The 22,776-nt window shown below is 34.6% G+C and overlaps 1 protein-coding gene across 7 annotated transcripts in view; it reads left to right on the top strand.

The window, feature by feature from the left end:
- Positions 1-2,177: 2,177 nt before the first annotated feature.
- Positions 2,178-22,776, top strand: part of POLI (DNA polymerase iota) — a 33,261-nt gene continuing 12,662 nt past the window's right edge. Inside the window, exons 1-5 of one of the 7 annotated variants that reach the window (XM_044657812.1) lie at positions 2,178-2,282; positions 3,589-3,715; positions 7,054-7,218; positions 16,387-16,539; positions 20,032-20,268. In XM_044657812.1, the coding sequence (XP_044513747.1) occupies positions 2,178-2,282; positions 3,589-3,715; positions 7,054-7,218; positions 16,387-16,539; positions 20,032-20,268 (787 nt within the window). Of the gene's footprint in view, positions 2,323-3,588; positions 3,716-7,051; positions 7,219-16,386; positions 16,540-20,031; positions 20,269-22,776 lie in introns of those variants that run through there. The other 6 variants (XM_044657811.1, XM_044657813.1, XM_044657814.1 and 3 more) reach the window with 6 other exon arrangements.

Genomic DNA, 22,776 nt, shown 5'->3' with positions numbered 1-22,776 from the left:
GGAATAATTTTTATGAATTTTTCTTTCTGGAGAACCTTAGATATTAGTGTTTCATATTCTCCCATTCTAAACCAATCTAATCTAATCCAACAAGCATTTATTTAGTGCCTATGTACAAAGAAGGCACTGTTTTAGTGTACAGTTCTACAAATACAAAAATGAAATAGCTGCTGTGCCCCAGAAAATTACATTCTACTGAGGTATCCAAATGTATACAGTATATAATGTGTTGGGCAATTAATCAATAAGCATTCTGTGCCAAGCACTATTCTCTGCACTATTTATACAAAAGAGGTAAAAGACAGTCTTATTCTAGCACCACATAGTAAGGAATTAATTTATATATACTCATCTAGATAAAAATATAAGTTGACACAAAGACATAGAAAATATTGGTATCTGAGGAGATCAGGAAAGGTTTCCTATGGGATGTGTTACCTGACCTGCAACTTAAAAGAAGCTAGGAATTTCTGAGAAGCTGAGGTGAGAAGAGATTGGATTGAGGGAAAAAGCCTATGCAAAGGTGGAGAGAGGGGAAGTGGAATGATGAGTTCCAGGAACCACTAGCAAACCATTTTGTCCAGAATGTAGAGGGCTTGAATGAAAGCATTATAAGTCTGGAAAAGTAAGTAGGAGTCAAACTGTGGCAAGCTTTAAATGTCAGGTTTTTTGGAGTTTGCAATAGGGAGCTGCTAACAATTTTTGAGCAGGGGAGTGACATAATTAGACATATCTTAGGAACACTAATTGTCCAATTGTATAGAAGATGGATTGGAGAGAGGAAGAGAAGAAAGGATATCAAATAGGAGGCCATAGGAAAAATCAAGTTAACAAATGAATAGATGAGATGCCTATCAAATTTGAACATGATGGGAAAAATAGCTAACATGCAGGCTAACAGTAATGATCTAAAATCATCTCAATAGTTTAAAATAATGAATGATTCATAATAAAATGAATTTGGACAGGGATAAATGTAAAGACTTGACTTGGGTTGAAAAAATATCAGTATCGCAAGTAAAATAAGAAATGCATAGTTAGACCACAGATTGTCTAAAAAGGATCTGGGGGTTTTGGTGGACTGCAAGTTTAATATGAATCAGCAGTGCGATGTGGCAAAATGAATCATTAAAGAGATGGTTAGTGAACATCTAGAAAAGGAAGTGGTGATTACAAAATGCCTTCATAGTTTTATGAAGACAGGTCATGACAGAATGATCTTATTTCTTTTCTTTTTTCTTTTTGGCAATTTAGTTAATAGATTAGTGGAATGTTAAAAGTTTGGCTAGATTTTAACATAACATTTATTGAAGAACCTTATATTATTCTTGTAGAAAATATGGAGCTATATTATAGGGGGAGAGATTTGGAATTACATGGCAAGTCTCAGGGTAGTCTGAATGCTTTAGGGTCCACATACTCAGAGGTCTCCATTGGATGGCAAGAGGACCTGTGATTGGTCTTGTATTACTTAATATTTTTTTAATTTAAATTTATTTATTTAAATAAAGGCAGTGATGGCATGCTTATCAAATTGCAGATGACATAAAGGTGGGAGAAATAGCTAACACAGTGGATGAAAGTATCCAAAAAGGTCATAGGCCTCTGCAAAACAGGGCTGAATCTAATAGGATGGTATTCAGTACGGATAAATATAAACATTTTACATATGGACTCAAAGAATCAACCTCACAAGTATAGGATGGATAAGCACCTGCATGCAACTCTAGAATCCTCAGTAACTGGAAACTAGGCCACTTTGCTAATGAATATGGCTAGTCTTAGGGAAGGGATGAGTATCTATGTGGTGTGGGGCTATTTGTAGTCCCATTAAAAGGCAACTGAAAATGGCTAGGCTGGTGGTTTACATCTTTCTCTTAGGGACCTAAACCCCAGCTCAGGCCCTGCGGGACTTCCCCGGCAGACCAGAAAAGTGTCAGCTCCAGGACGTTTCAGGTTTACTATGAGTTTCCTTTTTGAACAGGTGGGCGAGCTGGCGCCAATCCGTGCGCATGCGTACATCTCCGTCTCTAACGGGCAGGTCAGCCTCTGCCTGCCGCGCAAACGCGGCGCGCGCGAGAAGGCAGAAAAGGGGCTGGGCCCTATGAGCCCGCGGTTTCCCTGGGCGACGGGGGCGGAGGCGGCAGGAAGCCCGAGCTGCGGTTGGCCGCCAAGGAATGGAGACGCTGGGGGTGGAGCCGGAGGAAGAGGACGAGGAAGAAGAGGACGAGGAGGAAGACAGGATGGAGCCTTTGCTTCGGGGGGCAGCAGGAGGCACCCAGAGGGCCACGGGGCCAAAGGAGGCCATTCGCCCCGCTCCGTGTAAATGAGACCAGCCGCAGGGAGAGGGGAAGGGCCTCAGTCGGCTCCGAAGCGGGAGGCGGCCGAGGTGGCCCAGGCCGGCCCCGCCTCAGGGGCGGAGATCTCGTGGAGGGCTAGGGCTGGGAAGTCCTAGGGTCTAGGGCTGCGCTCTGCATCCTGATTCTGGTTCTAGGCTTTTCCCGGTGACCCACCAGGCTCCGGGGAGGGCAAGAGTGTGCCGCAAAGGCTGCTGGGATGTCCGGTGTAGGCAAGGGTGCTGAAGGGTTAAGGGTCATTGCTTCTCCCTACCGCCTCCACGTGCTAGGCAAGCAAGGGCATATTTCCAAAAACTTTTCTTACTGTCGTTAAAAGAAAGAAAGAAAATGGGAACATAAAAGGGCCTCCCACCATTTTAAAGGTTTGAAAATATGAAAATCTCGCCCAAGGGTAAATCCTCCCATACCCTTCCTCGCAGAAGTTGGTCTGTTTTCCGCGTGGCTCTGGAAGGAATGGATAAGATAGGCCCAACGGGTGAAAACCTAGGGTGGGGCAGTGCTTATTGCTGCTGTACCCTCCCCTAGGCCCCCCAGGGAGGGCCCTTTCCCAGCCAACCTTACCCCACCCATTGCTTCCCTCACACAACTAGATGGGCCTGTGGCTGGTTGAAGCTCTGTTGTGGTTTGGAATAGGCCAGAATAAGCCTTAAGCAAAGAGCAGGTGCAACCTCCTCTTGGCTCTAATCATCCCAAGAGGTTTCATCTTGAGACAAGATGTGACAAGTACAGTGACAAGTCTAGTAATAGAGATGTTAAGCTCTTTGAGCTACATAGCTTTTATTTCTCTGCCTCTGCCATTCTGTGTTCTGATGTTACCACGTGGGCCAAGTATAATGAAGTTTGCAAGGAATCACAGGTTAGCTTAGTTCCTTGGAGATTATTGTTTAAATCACTTTATGTCCCTTCCAAGAGGATATTTATTTTTTTACTGTTAATGTCTAGATGGTAGTTTTTCAATACTGGGTGATATCAAGTTGAATTTTTTTCAGAATTTTTAGTATGCTGAAAAGTAGAAAATGTATAAATGTCAGATAAAAGGTTTTTTGGCATCCATTGGAGTATTCTAAATTTTATAATTTAGCAGCCTTGACTTACAGGATTAATCAGAGAGATGAAAAACTTTTATGCCTGGCTGATCCCACTTTTGTCGTTTGCCATCTTTTACAACTGCTCTATCATGTTAGCATAGAGTAAGGAGTCTGAAAATATTTTGCATTCCTTTGCATGTGGTGCAGTTCATAACCAAGTTGTGCCAGCAGGAAGTGCTTCCTACAGAGTCATAGTGCACGTGGATCTGGATTGCTTTTATGCACAAGTAGAAATGATCTCTCATCCAGAATTAAAAGGCAAACCTTTAGGTATTTCTGGACTTATATATTTTCTTTCCCCTTTTTCTATGTATTAGAATTAAGCAAATCTGTTAGAACTGAACGGGGGTGGGGGTTTGTGTTCCATTCATTCTATTTTATTCAGCTTAGTATTATAAAACTTTAAAAATGGTTCTGGTACTATAATAAATATTAATGAAGTAGTGTAGATTTTATAATCCTCATTTTATACATGGATCATCTTAAACAGCAAATAATTTAGATAAGGGTACATACAGTGCAAAACCAATAAATAGCTTAATTTTTTTTCTCATTGCCCTTAAGGCCTAGCTGTTTTTACTGCTTACTTTCCATTTGCATTATTAAGATACTTGAAATGAGTTTCCCCACCTAAAAGGTGAGAATAAATACTAGCACTGTTATTTTGAAGTTGATGTGATCTATAGTCATTCAATAAATTTTAATTGAGTACCTTATATGTATAATGCACTGTTAGGTGCTAGGAGAAAAATATTAAATGGCAGCTCTTCACATTTCTTGTGGGGAAGAAGTAATTCCTGAGAAATACCAGATATTATTGTCACTTTTCTCATACCCAGAAGGTCAGCCATCAGATGGTGAATTTTTTCTATTGCCATAGCAATTCATACAGTAGCCAAAAAATATAAAATTGTCCTCAGCCATGAATTTTTAGCCTTTTCTACTTCTATAGAGGCTAAAAGAGGGAAATAGAAGATGCTCAGATTTATTAAGTTCTTAGTCCTAAAAATATTCATTGAAATTTTGTTGAAATGAATTTTTTCAATGAATTTGGAGGTAAGGAATGGAATTTCCTACAATATCAAAGTCATTGTCACCAGTCATTTATTGAGAGCCCCTTCTGGACCCTGTGCTAGTCACTGAGGATAGAAAATAGCCCTTGTTCTTGAAGTTCAGGGCATTAGCATGTTTAAAAATTAACACAAGTAGCATTCTTGAATTAGTGGAATAAACACAAGATTACATAGCATGATATAGCTGAAAGACAACTATAATTGAAATGAGAAGAATTTGATTCAAATTTTGGCTGTGCCATTTACTAGTCTTATGATATTAGTTTATTTTCCCATTTCCTCATCAAATAAGTGGGTTGTACTTAAGCAAGCAATTCTAAATAATTTTTAAAACTTAGAAAACTTTATACTCTTAAAAATTATTGAGGACCCTAAAGACCTTTTGTTTATGTTATATCCATCAATATTTGCTTTATTAGAAATTGAAATGCCTTAGTATTATTATGAGAATACTTCTGACCTAATGAATCCTCTGAAGAATTCTCTACAATTCCCAGGATGATGCTCTGAGGAACTGAGCTTTAAAAGTCTCAGCTCTGACATTGTGAGATTCTGAGTTCATAGAGTAGATGACAAACCCTGCAAGAATAGGTGGAAATTTTGTGAAAAATATAGGCAATGCAGATATATATATTGCAATTGAGTTTTTTTGGGAAAGAGAATAAGCATTTATATAGCACCTAATACATGACAGGCACCATGCTAAATGCTTTATACATCTTTCATTTGATCCTCACAACAATGCTGGGAGGGAGATATTATTACCCCCATTTTATAGTGGAGAAAACTGAGGCTAGAAGAGGTTGCCCAGGTTATATAATATAACTAGTTAGTGCCTGAGGATGGATTTGAATTCACCTTCTAGAATTCATGCCCAGAATTCTACGGTGCCACCAGCTGCCTCTTGTGTATCAAACTAATTGTTACTTGATATTTGAGTAGAACTTGCTGGATTTTGAAAAGTACTTTACTTATAGGAGATGTTTGAGCATGAGTTGTTTAAAGTGGAACTTGTAGAATTCCATAAACACACTATAGGGAAACATACTTTAAGGAACTGAAATTCAGTTTTAACAAATTGCTTTGAACAAAAGTTCAGAAGAACATTGTAGTACACTTTTGAAGTTGAAGAATGACTATCTAGTCAGTACCTTTGAGGAAAATAAAGGAATTAAATAATATGTTTTGCTTAAAATTGTACTTTATACTAATTTAATCCTTTGTAAATTGGTACTAGGCAAAATAGTTTGTTTTTGTCATTAAAAGTTTGTGAGTTAACTTATATATAATTGTTTTCTGCAACATAATTTATTTCTGAATCTGATGCTCTGACTGAAATATTTCATGTAAAACTTAGGCTATCTTCAAAAAATTGGTAAAACTGAGATTTTAATATGTTGCTGATCATAATTTTTCTCACCTTTTGCTTCCCTTTGGCCCATAGTGCTTCCTGAATACCTTTGCTGTTTAGTTCAACAAAGAAACAAGTTTAGTAATCAGCATTGGAGGTGGGGTACCTCTAATAATTATGACAAGCTAGTACTTGAAATAGAATACTCCTCAGTGTCAAAATGTTCAGAAGATGAAAGTGAATTTTTATTAGCAGCAACTAGCAATTAATTTTGTTTGACAGTTATTCCAGTTCTGAAAATTTTTAATAGAGAATAACTTGTGATAATTAGCTAAGAGTAAAGTTAATTCCTTCTCTGCCATCTAAGAAAATGTTAGAGATTTTTATTCATATTTTACAAAATAAAAAACCCAGAAGTTGACTTTTGGTCATTGGTTGTAAGAAACCCCAAAAATATAGAGCATGTTTCCTCTTCCCTGTGAAACTGATCCATTTATTAGTGTTTCATGGTTTATATTTAAATGCATTTGAGTATGGGGCACTTTTTACTGTTATAGTCAATAATCAGTATCTAAAAGGAGACAGTATAGTGTAATGAGTAGAGAGTTATTCTTGAAGCCAGGAAAACTTGTCTCTGAAAGGTTCTGGCTGTGTGATCCTGAGCAAGTTGCTTAACTTCTCAGTGCTAAGATTATGTTATGTTGCTGATCATAATTTTTCTCACCTTTTGCTTCCCTAACTAGTTAGAGAAAAGAAATGACTTTCCTGGTAATGGTAGTTTCTTCAAGTAGATGTTTTCTCTAACAATGAAATGACAGATTCAATTCCTGCCCCTTTAATTCTTGATAATGGCTACAGAGTTTTAACTAAGTGACTCAGGCTCAAATTTTCTTTGAAATAAAATTCCTAAAGATTGTGATTGGCTAATAAGAATTCATTTTGGATATTTAATATAAAGTGTTATTGAAATAGTCTGGTTACCTCATAAATCTTTATGAGTAGATAATAGCTCGAGATTCCAGTGTTTCTTATCTCTTACAATTTTATTAATGAAAGGAGATTGTTATAAATTAAGCATTTGGAGATTTTTTCTTTAATATTTTGCATTACAACATGCTTTATAAATATATTTGTGATTCCCCTTTATCTTGCTGGGTTTTCTGCTAACATTGTTTTCCCCACAGGTGTTCAGCAAAAATATTTGGTTGTCACCTGTAACTATGAAGCCAGGAAGCTTGGAGTTAAGAAACTGATGTCTGTGAGAGATGCGAAAGAAAAGTGTCCACAACTAGTGCTAGTAAATGGAGAAGACCTGACACGCTACAGAGAAATGTCATATAAAGTTACAGGTATAATTTATAGACAGAGATGGCTCTTCAAATTCTTGTAAAATCGTTTAGTTTATATACATATATATACACACATACACACACAAATAAAATTTCATGTAGGGGCAGCTGGGTAGCTCAGTGGAGTGAGAGTCAGGTCTAGAGACAGGAGGTCCTAGGTTCAAACCCGGCCTCAGCCACTTCCCAGCTGTGTGACCCTGGGCAAGTCACTTGACCCCCAATGCCCACCCTTACCAATCTTCCACCTCTGAGACAATATACCGAAGTACAAGGGTTTAAAAAAAATGTAAAAAAAAAAAACTAAACTAAAAAAATTTCATGTCATATCATGATGGTTTCATGTGGAAAGAGATCACATAAAGTTAAATCTATATGTTAGAGATAATATTGACTGGAATCACTGTGATAGGAATTTTGTTAGTGATTCTAAATGAGATTTTCCTCACTGGTGCTTTGCAAATATTAGTAGAACACTGGCAAATAAAACTTAATATAGAAACAATGAACTTAGAGCTTTATATTTTGAGTTTTAGATAAATATAACATTATAAACATGTGCGTTTTAAAAATTAACTATAAAGAGATATGTACAATATTCCCAACAGTACTTAAAACATTCTGCAAAAGGTGATTAACTTCATAGGTTTTTAAAAATTGTCTATATAAATAAGCATATATTTTTTTAAACCTTATCTTCTTCACTACAATCAATTCTATGTATTGGTTCCAGGGCAGAAGAGTAGTACAGGCTAGGCAATGAGGGTTAAGTGTCTTGCCTAGGATGACACATCTAGGAAGTATCTGAGGCCAGATTTGAACCTCCTGTCTCTGGGCCTGGCTCTCAATCCACTGAGTTACCTAGTTGACCTTCATATATTTCTAAGAATTTTAAGTTTGTATTAAATCTAATTTAATGCAGTTCAAACTACTACATTAAAAAAATTGAGCTGTAATTATTTTAATGATTGAAGAGAGAATGAGAAACTGAAGCACAAACTAATTTGTACAAAAGTTGCCATATTCATTTTTTCATCTCTCATATTTTGTAAAGAAAATATTTTCTTATAAATATCTTCATTTCTCATTTGTTTGCTCTTCAAAATTGTTGCTTTGAGCTGCTAACTTCAAAGGCTTTCAAATTAAAATATTTCATAATTGCCAGAATAGATTAAGGTGGCAGCCATCAGAGAAAGAAATCAGAGCTCAGTTTATGACTGCCAGTTCTTTTTCTTCCTTTTGTACTGTCTTCTCCCTTCTCCTAAAGTGTTGATATACCATCTCACCTTTAGAGAGATGGTTTGAAATTAAGCCTATCAGTCTGAAAAAATGAGGACAAATGGCAAGACCTTATTCATATAGTTATCATGATCAACTTTTGATCCATTCCAGATTATAGGGAGCTATCACGTTGATGTTGAACTTAAGAAATTTACTATATTTATTCATATATTCACAAATATTTACTAGACTCCTACTATGTATAATGAAGAAGCTACATGGGGAAGTAGGATTTAGGTGAATTTTTATTCTTAAAAACAAAACCAAAAAAAGATATATTCTCTTCATGCCTAATGTCTTATTCCTTACTTTGTCCTTATAGATTGACTTTTTATAGTAAAAGGCAAGTGTATTCAGGCAAAATGAAAAAAAATTCCCCACAGGCTCTAGGTTATATGGGACAACTATATTCAGATGCTACTTTTTGGTAACCATAACCATCTGGAGCCCAGCAGACAATGTGGAATTAAGTGAAAGTGAAAAAATAGCAAGTCTCAAAACCCCTGCATTCAGTTCTATGTTATTCTCAGGCCTTTACCAAACAACTATTTAACAAAATAACATAAGGTTATAAACTTGGAGGATACATTTCAATAGTAGAGACCATTTTCTCTGAGAACACTCTTTTTTGTACCATTGATCCTCCTTTTCTGTCTTCTTTGAGATCTGGCCCCTCGGATTATTCTCTCTGTTTCTCTATCTCTGTCTTTCATTCGCCTCCTTTTTCTCTTCCTCCTCTTCTTTTTTTACCCCCTCCCTCTTTCCCATTATCCACTGACTACTTCTTTGCTTCCTACAATGATGCCCATATTTATTTTTAAAAGCCATTTGCAAACCTTAAAATGCCATAGAAATGTTATTTTAAAAAATAACTTTCACTTGATCTTCTTATTCTTTTCTCTTCTAACTTTCCTGATTTCTTCAAGGCCCCACTCAAATTCCATCTTCTATAGGATGCTTTCCCTTTTAATATTAGCCCCAAGTTCTTCATTTTTCTTGAACTCTCTACAATATTTTTCACTATTGATGAGCCATTCCTTCTGTTACTTTCTCTTCCTTGAGCTTCATGATACTGTTCTGGTGTGGCTTTCTTCCTTTTTTGTCCAGCTGATCCTTACTCTCTTTTGTGGAACTGATTCTTCCATGTTTGTTTGTTTGTCTTTTCTCTTGTTCTTATATATACCCTGAGCATCTGTCCTGGGCCATCTTTTTTTCTGTTTTTTGGGTCTTTTTTATCTGTTCTTATGAGTTTTGCTGTCTTTATACAGATGACTTCTAACTATATACCTAATCTTAATCTTTTTTTCTGAGCCCTAGGCCCTTTCCTTCAATTTTATTAAACATCTCTACCTTGATGTCCCATAAACATGTCAAATACAATATGCATAAAATTGAATTTTTCCTTTCCCCCTAAACCCACCCCCTCTAACTTATTTCTGTCAAGCATGTCACCATTTTTCTAGTCACCTAGACTTGACATTAAGGAGTTATCTTTGGTTTCTCAGACTCATTTTGCCCTTATATCTAATTTGTTATCAAATCTTATCAGTTTTACCTCTACAAAATCTGTTTTCTTTTCTCTCTGCTCCTACCAGAAGCACCCTAAACTAGGTTCTTGCCTGTATTATTGCATTGATTCCCTATTTGGTTTCCTTGCATCCAGGCTTTTCCTCAATCTACTCTATTCTCCATTAAGCTGCCAAATTAATATTCATCTCATTCTCCTTCTTCTTTGCTTCCTGTTGCCCCTAAAATAAATACAGTATCCTCTTGTGTTTAAAGACCACTTATGGGGGGGCATCTGGGTGGCTCAGTGGATTTTCAGAGCTAGGTCTAGAGATGGGAAGTCCTAGGTTCAAATCTGGCCTCAGACACTTCCCAGCTGTGTGACCCTGGGCAAGTCACTTTACCCCCATTGCCTAGCCTTTACCACTCTTCTGCCTTAGAACCAATATATAGTATTGATTCCAAGATGAAAGGTAAGGTTTAAAAAAAAAAGACCACTTATGCTATTGTATAATTAGCATTTGTTCCCCAGAACTCTAAATCCCAGCTTCCTGTATTCCCTCTCATGTTACATTTTAACACAGGGAGGATATAAGTTTTGTGTAGCTCTGCCCCTCGCTTTTTTTTTTTTTCCTGATCATGGCTGGAAAGTGGGCTTTATGCCAGGCTTGATTGAAAGGTATGCATTCTTTTAAAGCCCTTTGAACATAATTCCAAATTGCCTTCCAGAATGGTTGGATCAATTCACAACTCTGCCAGCAATGCATTAGTGTTCCAATTTTGCCACACCCCCTCCAACATTTTTTTTTCTTTACTGTCATATTGGCCAATCTGCTAGTTGTTTACTGTCATATTGGCCAGTCTCAGAATTGTTTTACTTTTCATTTCTCTAGTAAAGAAGGATTTAAAATATTTTTTCATGTAATTATTGATAGTTTTGATTTCTTCATCTGAAAATTGCCTGTTCACATCCTTTGACCATTTATCTGTTGGCGATTACTTGATTTCTTAATAAATTTGACTTAGTTCTTTATATGATTGAGAAATTAGACCTTTATCAGAGGCATTTCTTATAAAATTTTTTTTCCCAGTTTGCTGCTTGATCTAATCTTGGTTTCATCGGTTTTAATTGTACAAAACCTTTCTAATTTAATATAAGCAAAATTATTCATTTTACATATTTTAATGTTCTCTATCTCTTCTTTGGTCTTAAATTTTTCCCTTCTCCATAGATCTGACAGGCAAACTATTCTACATTCCCCTAATTTATTTATAGCACTCTTTTAAATCATATAATTGTTTTGATCTTGGTATAGGGTGCAAGATATTGATCTAAACCTAATTTTTACCATACTCTTTTTTAATTTTCCTAGCAATTTTTGTCAAATAGTGAATTCTTATCCCAAAAGTTGGGATCTTTGGGTTTATTAAACACTAGATTTAGGTCATTTATCCTTAGTCTTTTTCATTGGTCTACCCTTCTATTTATTAACTAGTTATTTTGATAATTACTGCTCTACAGTATAACTTAACATCTGGTTACTGATAGGCCACCATCCATCACATTTTTTTCATTAGTTCCCTTGATATTCTTGATCTTTTGTTCTCCCAGATGAATTTTATTATAATTTTTTTCTAGTTCTATAAAAGTGTTTTGGTAGTTTGATAGGTATGGCACTGAATAAGTAAATTAATTTAGATAGAATTGTCATTTTTTAATATTAGCTCATCCTACCCATGAGCAATTAATTAATGTTTATCCAATTATTTAGATCTAATTTTATTTGTGTGAAAAAGTGTTTTGTAATTGTGTTTGTCTTGCTGTGTAGATTTCCAAATATTTTATATTATCTTGTTATTTTAAATGGAATTTCTCTTTCTAATTCTTGTTGCTGAGTTTTATTGGAAATATATAGAAATGCTGATGATTTTTGTGGGTTTATTCTGTACCCTGCAATTTTACTAAAGTTATAAATTATTTCAACAAGCTTTTTAATTGATTTTCTAGGATTCTCTAAGTATGCCATCATATCATCCGTAGTCATAGTTTTGTTTACTTGTTGCCTACTTTAATTCCTTCAATTTCTTTTTCTTCTTCAGTTGCTACAGCTAGCATTTCTAGTATAATATTAAATAATAGTGGTGGTAATGGGCATCCTTGCTTCACTTCTGATCTTATTGGGAAGGCTTCAAACTTATCCCCATTGCAAATGATACAGATGATGGTTTTAAGTAAATGCTACTTATTGTGAGGAAAGGTCCTTTTATTCCTATCCTTTCTAGTGTTTTCAATGGGTGGGTGTTGTATTTTGCCAAAGGTTTTTTCTGCATCTATTGAGATAGTCATGTAATTTCTATTAGTTCGATTATTGATATGGTCAATTATATGAATAGTTTTCTTAATATTAAACTAGCTTTGCATTCCTGGTATAAATCCCATGTGGTCATAGTGAAAATTCCTTGTGATATATTGCTATAGTCTCTTTGCTAGTATTTTATTTAAGATTTTTGCATCTATATTCATTAAGGAGATTGAACTATAATTTTCCTTCTCCATTTTTGGTCTTCCTGGCTTAGGTATCAGTACCATATTTGTGTCATGAAAAGAATTTGGTAAGAATGTGATTAATTATTCTCTAAATGTTTGATAGAATTCATTTGTGAATCCATCTGTCCCTGAAGTTTTTTCTCTTGGGGTCTTCATTGATGAATTAATCAATTTCTTTTTCTGAGGTGGGATTCTTTAAGTATTCTATTTCCTCCATTTCTTTTTTCTGAGGTGGGATTCTTTAAGTATTCTATTTCCTCTATTGTTGATTTAGGCAATTTTTATTTTTATAAATATTCATACATGAAGGTTGTCAGATTTATTGTCATAATTCCTTAATTTCTTATTCATTAGAGGTGAAATCACTTTTCATTTTTGATATTGGTAATTTGATTCTCTTCTTTCTTTTTTAATCCAGTTAACCAATATTTTATCTATTTTATTTGCTTTTTTCATAGTATCAGCTCCTAGTCTTATTTATTAGTTTGATAGTTCTTTTACTTTAAATTTTATCTATTTCTCCTTTGATTTTTATGATTTCCAATTTACTTTTTAACTGGGTATTTTTAATTTGTTCTTTTTCTAGTTATTTTAGTTGCATGCCCAATTCATTGATCTGCTTTTTCTCTATTTTGTTGATATAAACACTCAAGGATATAAATTTTCCCAAGTTTAGCTTCAGCTGTATCCCATAAATTTTGATATGTTGTTTCCTCATTGTCATTCTCTTCAATGAAATCAGTGATTATTTCTATAATTTGTTCTTTGACCCACCAGTTTTGAAGAATTTGATTATTTAGTTTCCAATTAATTTTTAATTTGCTTCTCCATGAAACTTAATTGATTATAATTTTTATTGCATTATGATCTAAAAACGTTGCATTTATTCTACTTTTCTGCCTTTGGTTGTGATGTTTTTGTGCCCCATTATGTGGTAAAGCTTTGTATATGTACTGTGTGCTGTTGAAAAGAAGGTATATTCCTTTTTATCCCTATTCAGATACCTATTAATTCTAATTTTTCTAAAATTTCATTCACTTCTTTTACTTTTTTCTTATTTATTTTTCATTTAATTTATCTAGTTTTGATAGGAGGTGAGGCCCCCCCACTAGTATAGTTTTACTATCTATTTTCTCCTTAACCTCCTTTAGTATATATGTCGAGTACTGATACTTCTTCAATATCTATACTTCCTTTTATCAAGATTTACCTTCTGTCCTTATCTCTTTTAATCAGATGTTTTTGCTTTAGCTTTGTCTGAGATCATGATTGCTACTCCTGCCTTCTTTGCTCAGTTGAAGCTCAATTGATATTGCTTCAGCTTTTTATCTCTACTCTGTGTATGTCTACCTATCTCAACTGTGTTCTTGTAAACAACATATGGTAGGACTCTGCTATCTGCTTCCATTTTATGAGTTCATCCCATTTACATTAACAGTTATGATTACCATCTGTGCCCTCCATCTTGATTTCCTCTTTTAATCCTGACTTTTCTCCTTTCTCTTTCCCTCCACACCAGTGTTTTGCTTTTAATCACTCCCCACTTCCCCCTCTCTTATATTACTCCCTTTCCTACCACCTCCCCCCCTACTCCTCTCCTACTTCTCTATAGGGTCTTTAATCACACCACCTTAATTTCTCCCTCTCTTATATAACTCCCCTCCACACCACCCTGTTTATTATTCCCCTTCTACTTCCCTGTAGAGTAAAATAGATTCTATACACAATGAATCTGGCTATTCTGCCCTCTGAGCCAATTCCAATGAGAGTAAGATTTAAGTATTACTTGCCACCATCCTCATCTTTCCCTCTGTTGGAATAGTATTCCCCCCCCAACCCATGTCTCTTTGTGTGATATACTTTACCCCATTTTACTTCTCTCTTCCCATTTCTTTTAGTACAATCCTCTTTTTTACCCCTAGTTTTTTTCATATATCATCCTAAATAGTTTACTACCACATCCTCTGTCTGTCTATGTAGACTTCTAACTACTATGATACTGATAACAATTATAAGCCATTTGAGCTCATTGGAGCCCTTACATTTTTTCTCTTTCTTATTTACTTTTTTATTTTTCTCTTGAATTTTGAATTTGGACATCAAAGTTTCTCTTTGTCATCTGGGTGTTTTTTCAGGAATGCTTAGAAATCTTCTATTTTATTAAATGACCATACTTTCTCCTGAAAGAATATAGTTGGTTTTGATGGGTAGGTGATTCTTGGCTGTAAACCCAGTTCCCTTTCCTTCTGAAATATCATATTCTAAGCCTTCTGGTCCTTCAATGTGAAAGCTGCCAGATGCTATGTAATTTTAACTGAGGCTCCATATCTGACTTGTTTCTTTCTGTCAGCTTTGCAGTATTTTTTCCTTGACCTGAGAGCTCTTGAACTTGGCTATAACATTCCTGGAAGTTGTCATTTGGAGATTTATTATAGGAGGTGATCTGTGGATTCTTTCAGTCTCTATTTTATCCTCTTGTTCAAGAATATCAGGCAGTTTCTTTAGGTAATTTCTTATAATATGATGTCTAGGCCTTTTTTTTTTTGGTCATGGCTTTCAGGTAATACAATTATTCCTAAAGTGTCTCTCCAGGATCTATTTTTCCAGGTCTGTTTTTTCAATGAGATATTTCATATTTTCTTCTATTTTTTCATTCCTTTGATTTTGTTTTAGTGTTTCTTGATGTCTCCTAAAATCATTAGCTTTTATTTGCCCAATTCTAATTTTTAAATACTGAGTTTCTTCCATGTCCTTTTGAGCCTCCTTTTCTATTTGGTCCATTCTTGTTTTCATGTCACTCTTCATTGGATTTTTTCCCCTCTTTTTCTAGTGGGTCAATTCTGGTTTTTTTAGACGCTTTTTTCTTCATTGGATTTTTGTCATTTTTCCAATTGACTAATTTTTCTTTTAAAGCTATTATTTTCTTTTTACATTACTTTAATTTCTTTTTCCCATTTTTCTTCAACCTGTCTTATTTAATTTTTGAATTCTTCCTGAGTTTGTGACCAATTCTTGGTTTTTTTGTTTTTTGTTTTTTTTTGTTTTGCTGTTTTTTTAAGTCTTTGTATATGGTTGATTGGATCTCACCATATCCTGTTGGTTCTGATTTTTTTTTCTCTTTTTCCCATAGAATTTTCGAAGGTTAAGTGTTTTTTTTTTGTTGGCATTCTTCAGAAAATATTTTTAATCATTCTAATAAACCATTTTTTTTTGAGATGAAAAAAGGAGGGGGCATATCTAGGTGGCTTGTTGGACAGAGCAACATGTCTGGGGTAAGGAGGGCCTGAGTTCAAATATGATATTATAGACACTTCCTATTGTGTGAACTTGGGCAGTAAAACTTGACTAACTGGAGTGCATGCAATAATGGTCCACTTTGCTTACTCAGTTTTACAGGTTAGTTCAGGAATAACTAGAAAGCTTTTTATGGGTGGGAGGATTCCTATTGAAAATCTTTTCAAAAATAGATTTCTCTACTTGCTGATTTGGTAAATAGAGCTTAAGTTTTCTTTGTTAATGGGAGATGTTTTAATACCTTGGTCTTATTTTAATTTAGAAGAATAGTTAGTAGATTGTTAAATATGTTTTGAATTCAAGATTTGCCCTAGAAAGTGCTGGAATAAACTTTATTTTATTGGCAGTTTAAAAAAATTTCTCAAAGTATAACACACAGAAATTATGGTTAGACTATACATAACTGAGGTTTTGTTACATCCTGAAACTTAAGCTGCTTTCTTGTCTAACAAAATATACATCATGCTATTCAGATTATTTTAAATTTGTGTAATTGAAAAATAATTTCAGTTCATATGTACACTAATATTATTTCCTTTTAGAGTTACTAGAAGAATTCAGTCCAGTTGTTGAAAGACTAGGATTTGATGAAAATTTTGTGGATGTAACCCAGACAGTTGAGAAGAGACTGCAGCAGCTACAAAGTGATGACTATTCTGGAGTGGTTGTTTCTGGTCATGTTTATAATAATCAGTGTGAGTTTTTATTTTCTCTTTTTAGTAACTACTGAGTATTTCATAACTTGTTACTTTGTTATACTGAAATTTTCTGTGCTTTGTGAGCAATATTACTTTGTAGTTAAGGTTACTTGCATAGTCAAGAATGTTTCTGGGGAATTTGATCCCTTTGTCAAAAGTTGGCAAACTATAACAAATATTACAGATATATGGAATAGTCATTGCAGCTAGGCCTGCCAACCCCAACCACTATTGTCTTTCAGTACTGTTTTCAAAAGTAAGATACTGCTTCTCTGTCTTAACTTTAAAAGAGTTAACATACTAACAGCTTTTCTCTTATGAGAGTTTCTCTCTTCCTTTCCCCTCAGCATATCATTCCTATATTAGACCTTATTCATGCCATATTTCAAAGTAGACTATTTTTGATTTGATTTCCTTTTCCTTTTAGGGATCTTCTCCAGTCTCCAAATATCTCCTCTAGATATCCATTCCCTCATATTTCCATGGTTGCTTAAAATCTCACATTTTAATTGAGAGCCAGGCCTAGAGACAGGAGGTCCTAGGTTCAAATCTGGCCTCAGACACTTCCCAGCTGTGTGACCCTGGGCAAGTCACTTGACCCCCATTGCCTACCCTTACCACTCTTCCACCTATAAGTCAATACACAGAAGTTAAGGGTTTAAAAAAATCTCACATTTTAACAGGAGTCTATTTCAACCTACCTTCCCTGTAGGGAAATGATGGGAGTCTTTAAGTACTTGAAGGGCTTTCATATCATTAGACTTTTTTGAGTGTGATCTCAGAGGAGAGAATTAGGTGCAAAGGCTAGAAGATTGCAAAGAGACTGAATTTATTAACTCTTTAAGAGGAAAAACAGAACTATCTAATATGGAGAGGGCCACCTCAGGAAATGGGTTAGCCAGTAGTAGAGGTCTGTAACCAAGAACCTAGATGATCCTACCTTGGTGGACTTTTTATTTTATTACTTTAGACTACTTCTAAAATGTAGTGTTCTTTCTGAATCTTGATATTTGTTATTGTTGTTAGCTTTCTGTCAGCTGTATTGGGGAACATTATTAAATTTGTAGGTCAGTGCCAATTTATTCATCTACCTGTCGTTGTTCAGTTATTCAGTTGTATTCTACTCTTCATTACTCCAAGGACCATAGTGTCAATGAAATTTTCTTGGGAAAGTGTAAGAATGGGACTTCACCCTGTTCCAGTTACACTCCTAAACCTCCCAAAACATCCCTTCATTTCAAAAGATACTGGAATGGTTTGCCATTTCCTTCTCTAGTGGATTAAGGCCAACAGAGGTTAAGTGACTTGTCCATAGCTAGGAAGTATCTGAGGCTACTTTTGAACTCATGCTTTTGACTGCAGGTCCAGCACTATTTACTGATCCACCTAGCTGCCTCCTTCATTTAGCTGTGACTCTACCTATGATATTGACCAGTTCTATAAACTTTAGAATCTCCTTACCTGCATGAGGAGGCACGACTAACTCTAGTAGAAGGGACAAGGACGACAAAATAAACCATATTAACCTTTTTTATAAGGATAACTTCTTAGACTAGGCTTGCTTTATTATCATCATCATCGTCATTGTCTTCGTCGTCGTTGTTCTTCCTGAAATCTAGATTTCATGTATAATTTTTCTGATCTGCAGGCAGAGTTATTATATTAAAAATTAGTTTAGTTTGATATGACTTGTTTTTAGTAAACCCAGGATAGCTCTTGGCTGATCACTGCTTTCTTTTTTAAGAGTTCACAACTCTTCTATTTAATAAGTTATCAAATTTTACAGCTGCCATCAAACTATAGTTTCCAGACCCTGTATCTTCCTCATTCAAAATAATTGCTTATCATCTACCAACATCCTCATCTTCTGCCATCACTCAAAAATTACCAGAAATTGTTCTGGTATTACACCTACAAGGTCTTTTAATTCATGGGGATATATTTTTCTGTGTCTGGCAACTTGAATTAATTTGAAAGAGACTAGGGATATCTTATACAACTTTATGTTTTATTTACCTCTTAGTCATATTGTTTAACCTTTCTCACCCATGAAGATGACCTAGAACTTTCTTGTTAGTTGTCTAACACACCATAGCTATACTAAAAAGCTCTTTTGAAATAGTTTTTAGCATTTCTCACAAGGCTAAGTTTATTTGAATGCTTTAACCTTTCTGACATTAAGTTTATTGGGCCATGCCAGTTTTTATGTAGCCCTCCTAATATTTTTATACATATATTTTTCATGTTTAAACTCAATGTGAAGTTCCTTGTGCAATTAAGTTAGCCCCTCCTTTTTTCTCTTAATTAATATTATTTGTAATTGTAATATCAGTACTTTATTGTTTTTAGACAACTATCTGTTTTTTAAACCCTCTACTAGAAACTTTGGATTTATAGTTTTACTTCTTTTTTTCTTTGAACTTTTTTCTTTTTTTAATACTTGGTTTCTTAAAATCTTAACTATGTCTAGCATTTCTTTTCCAAACTGTTATGAGTTCAGTTTTCCCCAGTGTTTTCACCACTTTTTTTATTCTGGCAATTTTCCCTTTTTCTTCAGCATTATTAGAGTAGCAGTTTTCCTTTCTATTTCTGAAAAGCTTTTTTTCCCGTAAGCCAAGAACTCATCAAATGCTTCTGCATATAATTTATTCTGTTTCTTGTGAGGTTCAATATTCCATATGTATAGGTTAGAAAATTTTGAAAAGAACTACAGTAAACAGTTGATTTTCCTATATGTCTTTAAAGTCAAATTTATATTGATCACAGTTGTACTTACTATATTGATCACATTATACAAAATGCTAGTTATAGTTAATTAACGTTAACTATAATTTTTATAAGAGGAAAGGTAAAGTTCTTTTATTGTTTTTCATGCTTAATGAATGCTTATTCTAATTTTGTCATACTAATCATCAAAAGTGACAAGATATTTCAAATGATTATGTATAACACACTTAGTTTTAAAAATTGTTACATAGAAAAATCATAAGGCTGCAGCTAGTTGTATACCAAATATTTTTTTTTTAAATAAACCCTTACCTTCCATCTTGGAGTCAATACTGTATTGACTCCAAGGTAGAACAGTGATAAGGGCTAGGCAATGGGGATTAAGTGACTTGCTCAAGGTCACACAGCTAGGAAGTATCTGAGGCCAGATTTGAACCTAGGACCTCCTGTCTCTCTAGGCCTGGCTCTTAATCCACTGAGCCATCCAGCTGCCCCCTATGCCAAACATTTCCATAGGAGGTATTTATAGAAAGACTTTAATCAATTATGTATTAAGCATCCAAAGAGTATATTAATACTGGCATAGGTGTTTGAAATAAAGATGATAATAGCACTGTTTGACTTATGTTAGCTATATGAGCAACAGAGAAAATAAGTCAAAATGTGTAGCAATACAAGGGAAAAAATATAGACTCAATATAAGATATGACTTCCTATCTCCCTTTTAACTGTTAACATTTAACCTTGTATGTTGTTTTGTAGCTGTAAACCTAAATGACATTTTGCACGTAAGATTATTTATTGGATCACAGATTGCAGAAGAGATGAGAGAAGCCATATTTAATCAGCTGGGTCTCACAGGCTGTGCTGGAGTGGCTTCTAATAAACTGTTGTCCAAATTAGTTTCTGGTACCTTTAAGCCAAATCAACAAACGGTTTTAATGCCTGAAAGTTGTCAAGATCTCATCGATAGTTTGGACCACATAAAGCAAATGCCTGGTAAGAAAGATGCACTTTTAAAATATTTGCTGTATTTTTTAATTTTCTTGCTTTTGAATCTTTTCAGAAATTATAGTGTATTTCATGCTTATACTAAGATTTATGTTCACTTGACCTACTTATTTGGGGGGAAAAGATAAACCTCAATTGCAACCTTTAATAAGTACAAAGGAAATATAGGAATAATTTCTAAACTGATTGCATTGTATATTTTTGTATGGTCAATAAAAGTATTAGCATAAAATCAATTATAAACCATTTAGTAATTTGGTCAAGTTTAATCACTTCTAATCCCTCATCCATTCCTTCAGACTATATAGGATAACAAGGAAGGAATGACTCTGTTTTGCTATGATTTTCTCAGAAGGCTAAATGGTTGAATCATTTAGAATCATTTAGCTTTCAGCTATAGTAAAACCACATTTATCTGGCATTGTTGGAGAGGGAGCTTAATTTTCTAGATGGCTGAATCTTAGCTATTGTAACCAAACTTTTTGTTTTAAAGATTTCTTGATGAAAATCATTCTGATAAATACTTCTCTAACTTCCAGATTAACATAATTTAAAATTTTCTTCCTAGGATGAGACTCAGATGAGATAATAATATTTGTAATGTACCTGGCACTTAATAAATATTATGTAGATGTTTATTCCTTTCCTCCTCTTTTTCCCCATTTTCATTTTAGAATTACTAGAACATAATGATATCTTCAGGGTTCATTCAGGTATATAGTATTCTTTGCTCCCAGACTAAATGGCCATAGCTTACTTCATTTTCTTAATTCTTGGGTCTGCTTTTTACATTTTTTGTGTCTTTTTTATTGTTGGCCACTCACCTCTCATCCCTGACCACTGTCATCTTGTGTGTCCCTAGCAGCTTTCCTTTCTAATTCACTAGTTTTTACTGTTGTGGGTTGTAAAAACAAAAAACAAACTCATTAAAATTGTGCTTAAAACAATAGTAAGATTCCAAATTAGCAAATAAGAGGTTTTTCTTGAAGTTTAATGAATAAGCTTCAGAGTTTTGACTTGGTGGTATTAATTTTGTTTACTCTAAGGCCTTTTGTGTTTATTTCCTGGAGTTTGTTTTCTAGATATTTTTGTTGCTGTTCAGTTGTTTTTCAGTTGTGACCAACTCTGTGACCCCATTTGGAATTTTCTTGGCAAAGATCCTGGAGTGCTTTGCCATTTCATTCTGCAACTCATTTTACAAATGAGGAAATGGAAGCAAACAGCGTTGGATGACTTACCTAGGATCACACAGTTGGCACATGTCTGAGGTTGGATTTATACTCAGAAAGTTGAGTCTTCCTGACTCTAGGTTCAGCCCTCTAACCACCTACCTACCACCCACCTACTTTCTAGATAATTAAGTCTACCAAATATTTAACCTATTACCATGGAGTTAGAATGGGAAGGGAACTGAGAGATCATCTGTAGTGGTTGTCATAAACTGTGATCTAAGGACCTCAAGAGTTACTGAAATCCTTTCATGAGGTTAAAACTAATATACTAATTTTTTCCTATTAAAATATTTCCTCTTTTTCCAACTACATATCTTTATGAGGTCAGTTAGTAATTCTTCATATAAGTCAACTGAAGCATCATTTTGCCACAGATTAAATCCAGGAGCAGAAAAGAGAATCCAAATGTCTTCTATAAAGCTAGGAATGCAAAAATGTACAAAACAATGCCACTCTTTTCATTATTTTTTTATTTGAAAAAACATGGTTATTTTCTTACCAAAAAAACATGCAATTTATGTTAACATGTAGATTATTGTTTTTTGCTTTTTGTTTATTAAGTGAATTGATATTTTTAAATTATCAGTTTTAATTTCTAATATTGTAAATATTGCTACATATAACACACATAAACAAAAGCTTTTTGAGGACATTAGTCATTTTTTTTTAATTTTAAACCCTTAACTTCTGTGTATTGACTTATAGGTGGAAGATTGGTAAGGGTAGGCAATGGGGGTCAAGTGACTTGCCCAGGGTCACACAGCTGGGAAGTGTCTGAGGCCGGATTTGAACCTAGGACCTTCTGTCTCTAGGCCTGGCTCTCAATCCACTGAGCTACCCAGCTGCCCCACATTAGTCATTTTTAAGAGTATAAAAGGGTCCCAAGTTAAAAAATTTGAGAACCACTGATGTAATGAAACCTTCTTAAGATAAATATAGAGGCAATGGGGCAAATAGTTAAGTGGAGAGACTGGAACTCAAACCCATGCCCTAATTATAAATCCAGTGCTCTTTCTACCATACCATGTTGGCTTCCAAGACTTCTAGATAAGTGAGGTCTTGCTATTATTAATAATTTTAGTGGGTAAATACAAGTCTGTTCTTACTCATGTGAAAGTCATGAGTGATGGACTTTGAAATGTCTGATTGTACTCTGCTTCCAGCATTCACTAACACTATGGCTTCAGGTATGCCACCCAAACTCAGAGTTATTTCATCTGTATAATGGCTGCTACATTTAGTGCCTCTTTCCAAGGGTTATTAT

This window comes from Gracilinanus agilis, chromosome 1 (genome assembly GCF_016433145.1).
Source record: "Gracilinanus agilis isolate LMUSP501 chromosome 1, AgileGrace, whole genome shotgun sequence".
In the NCBI taxonomy this organism is placed as follows: domain Eukaryota; kingdom Metazoa; phylum Chordata; class Mammalia; order Didelphimorphia; family Didelphidae; genus Gracilinanus; species Gracilinanus agilis.
Note: the sequence above shows the minus strand (reverse complement) of the source record. Positions and strands in the feature narration are given on the sequence as shown.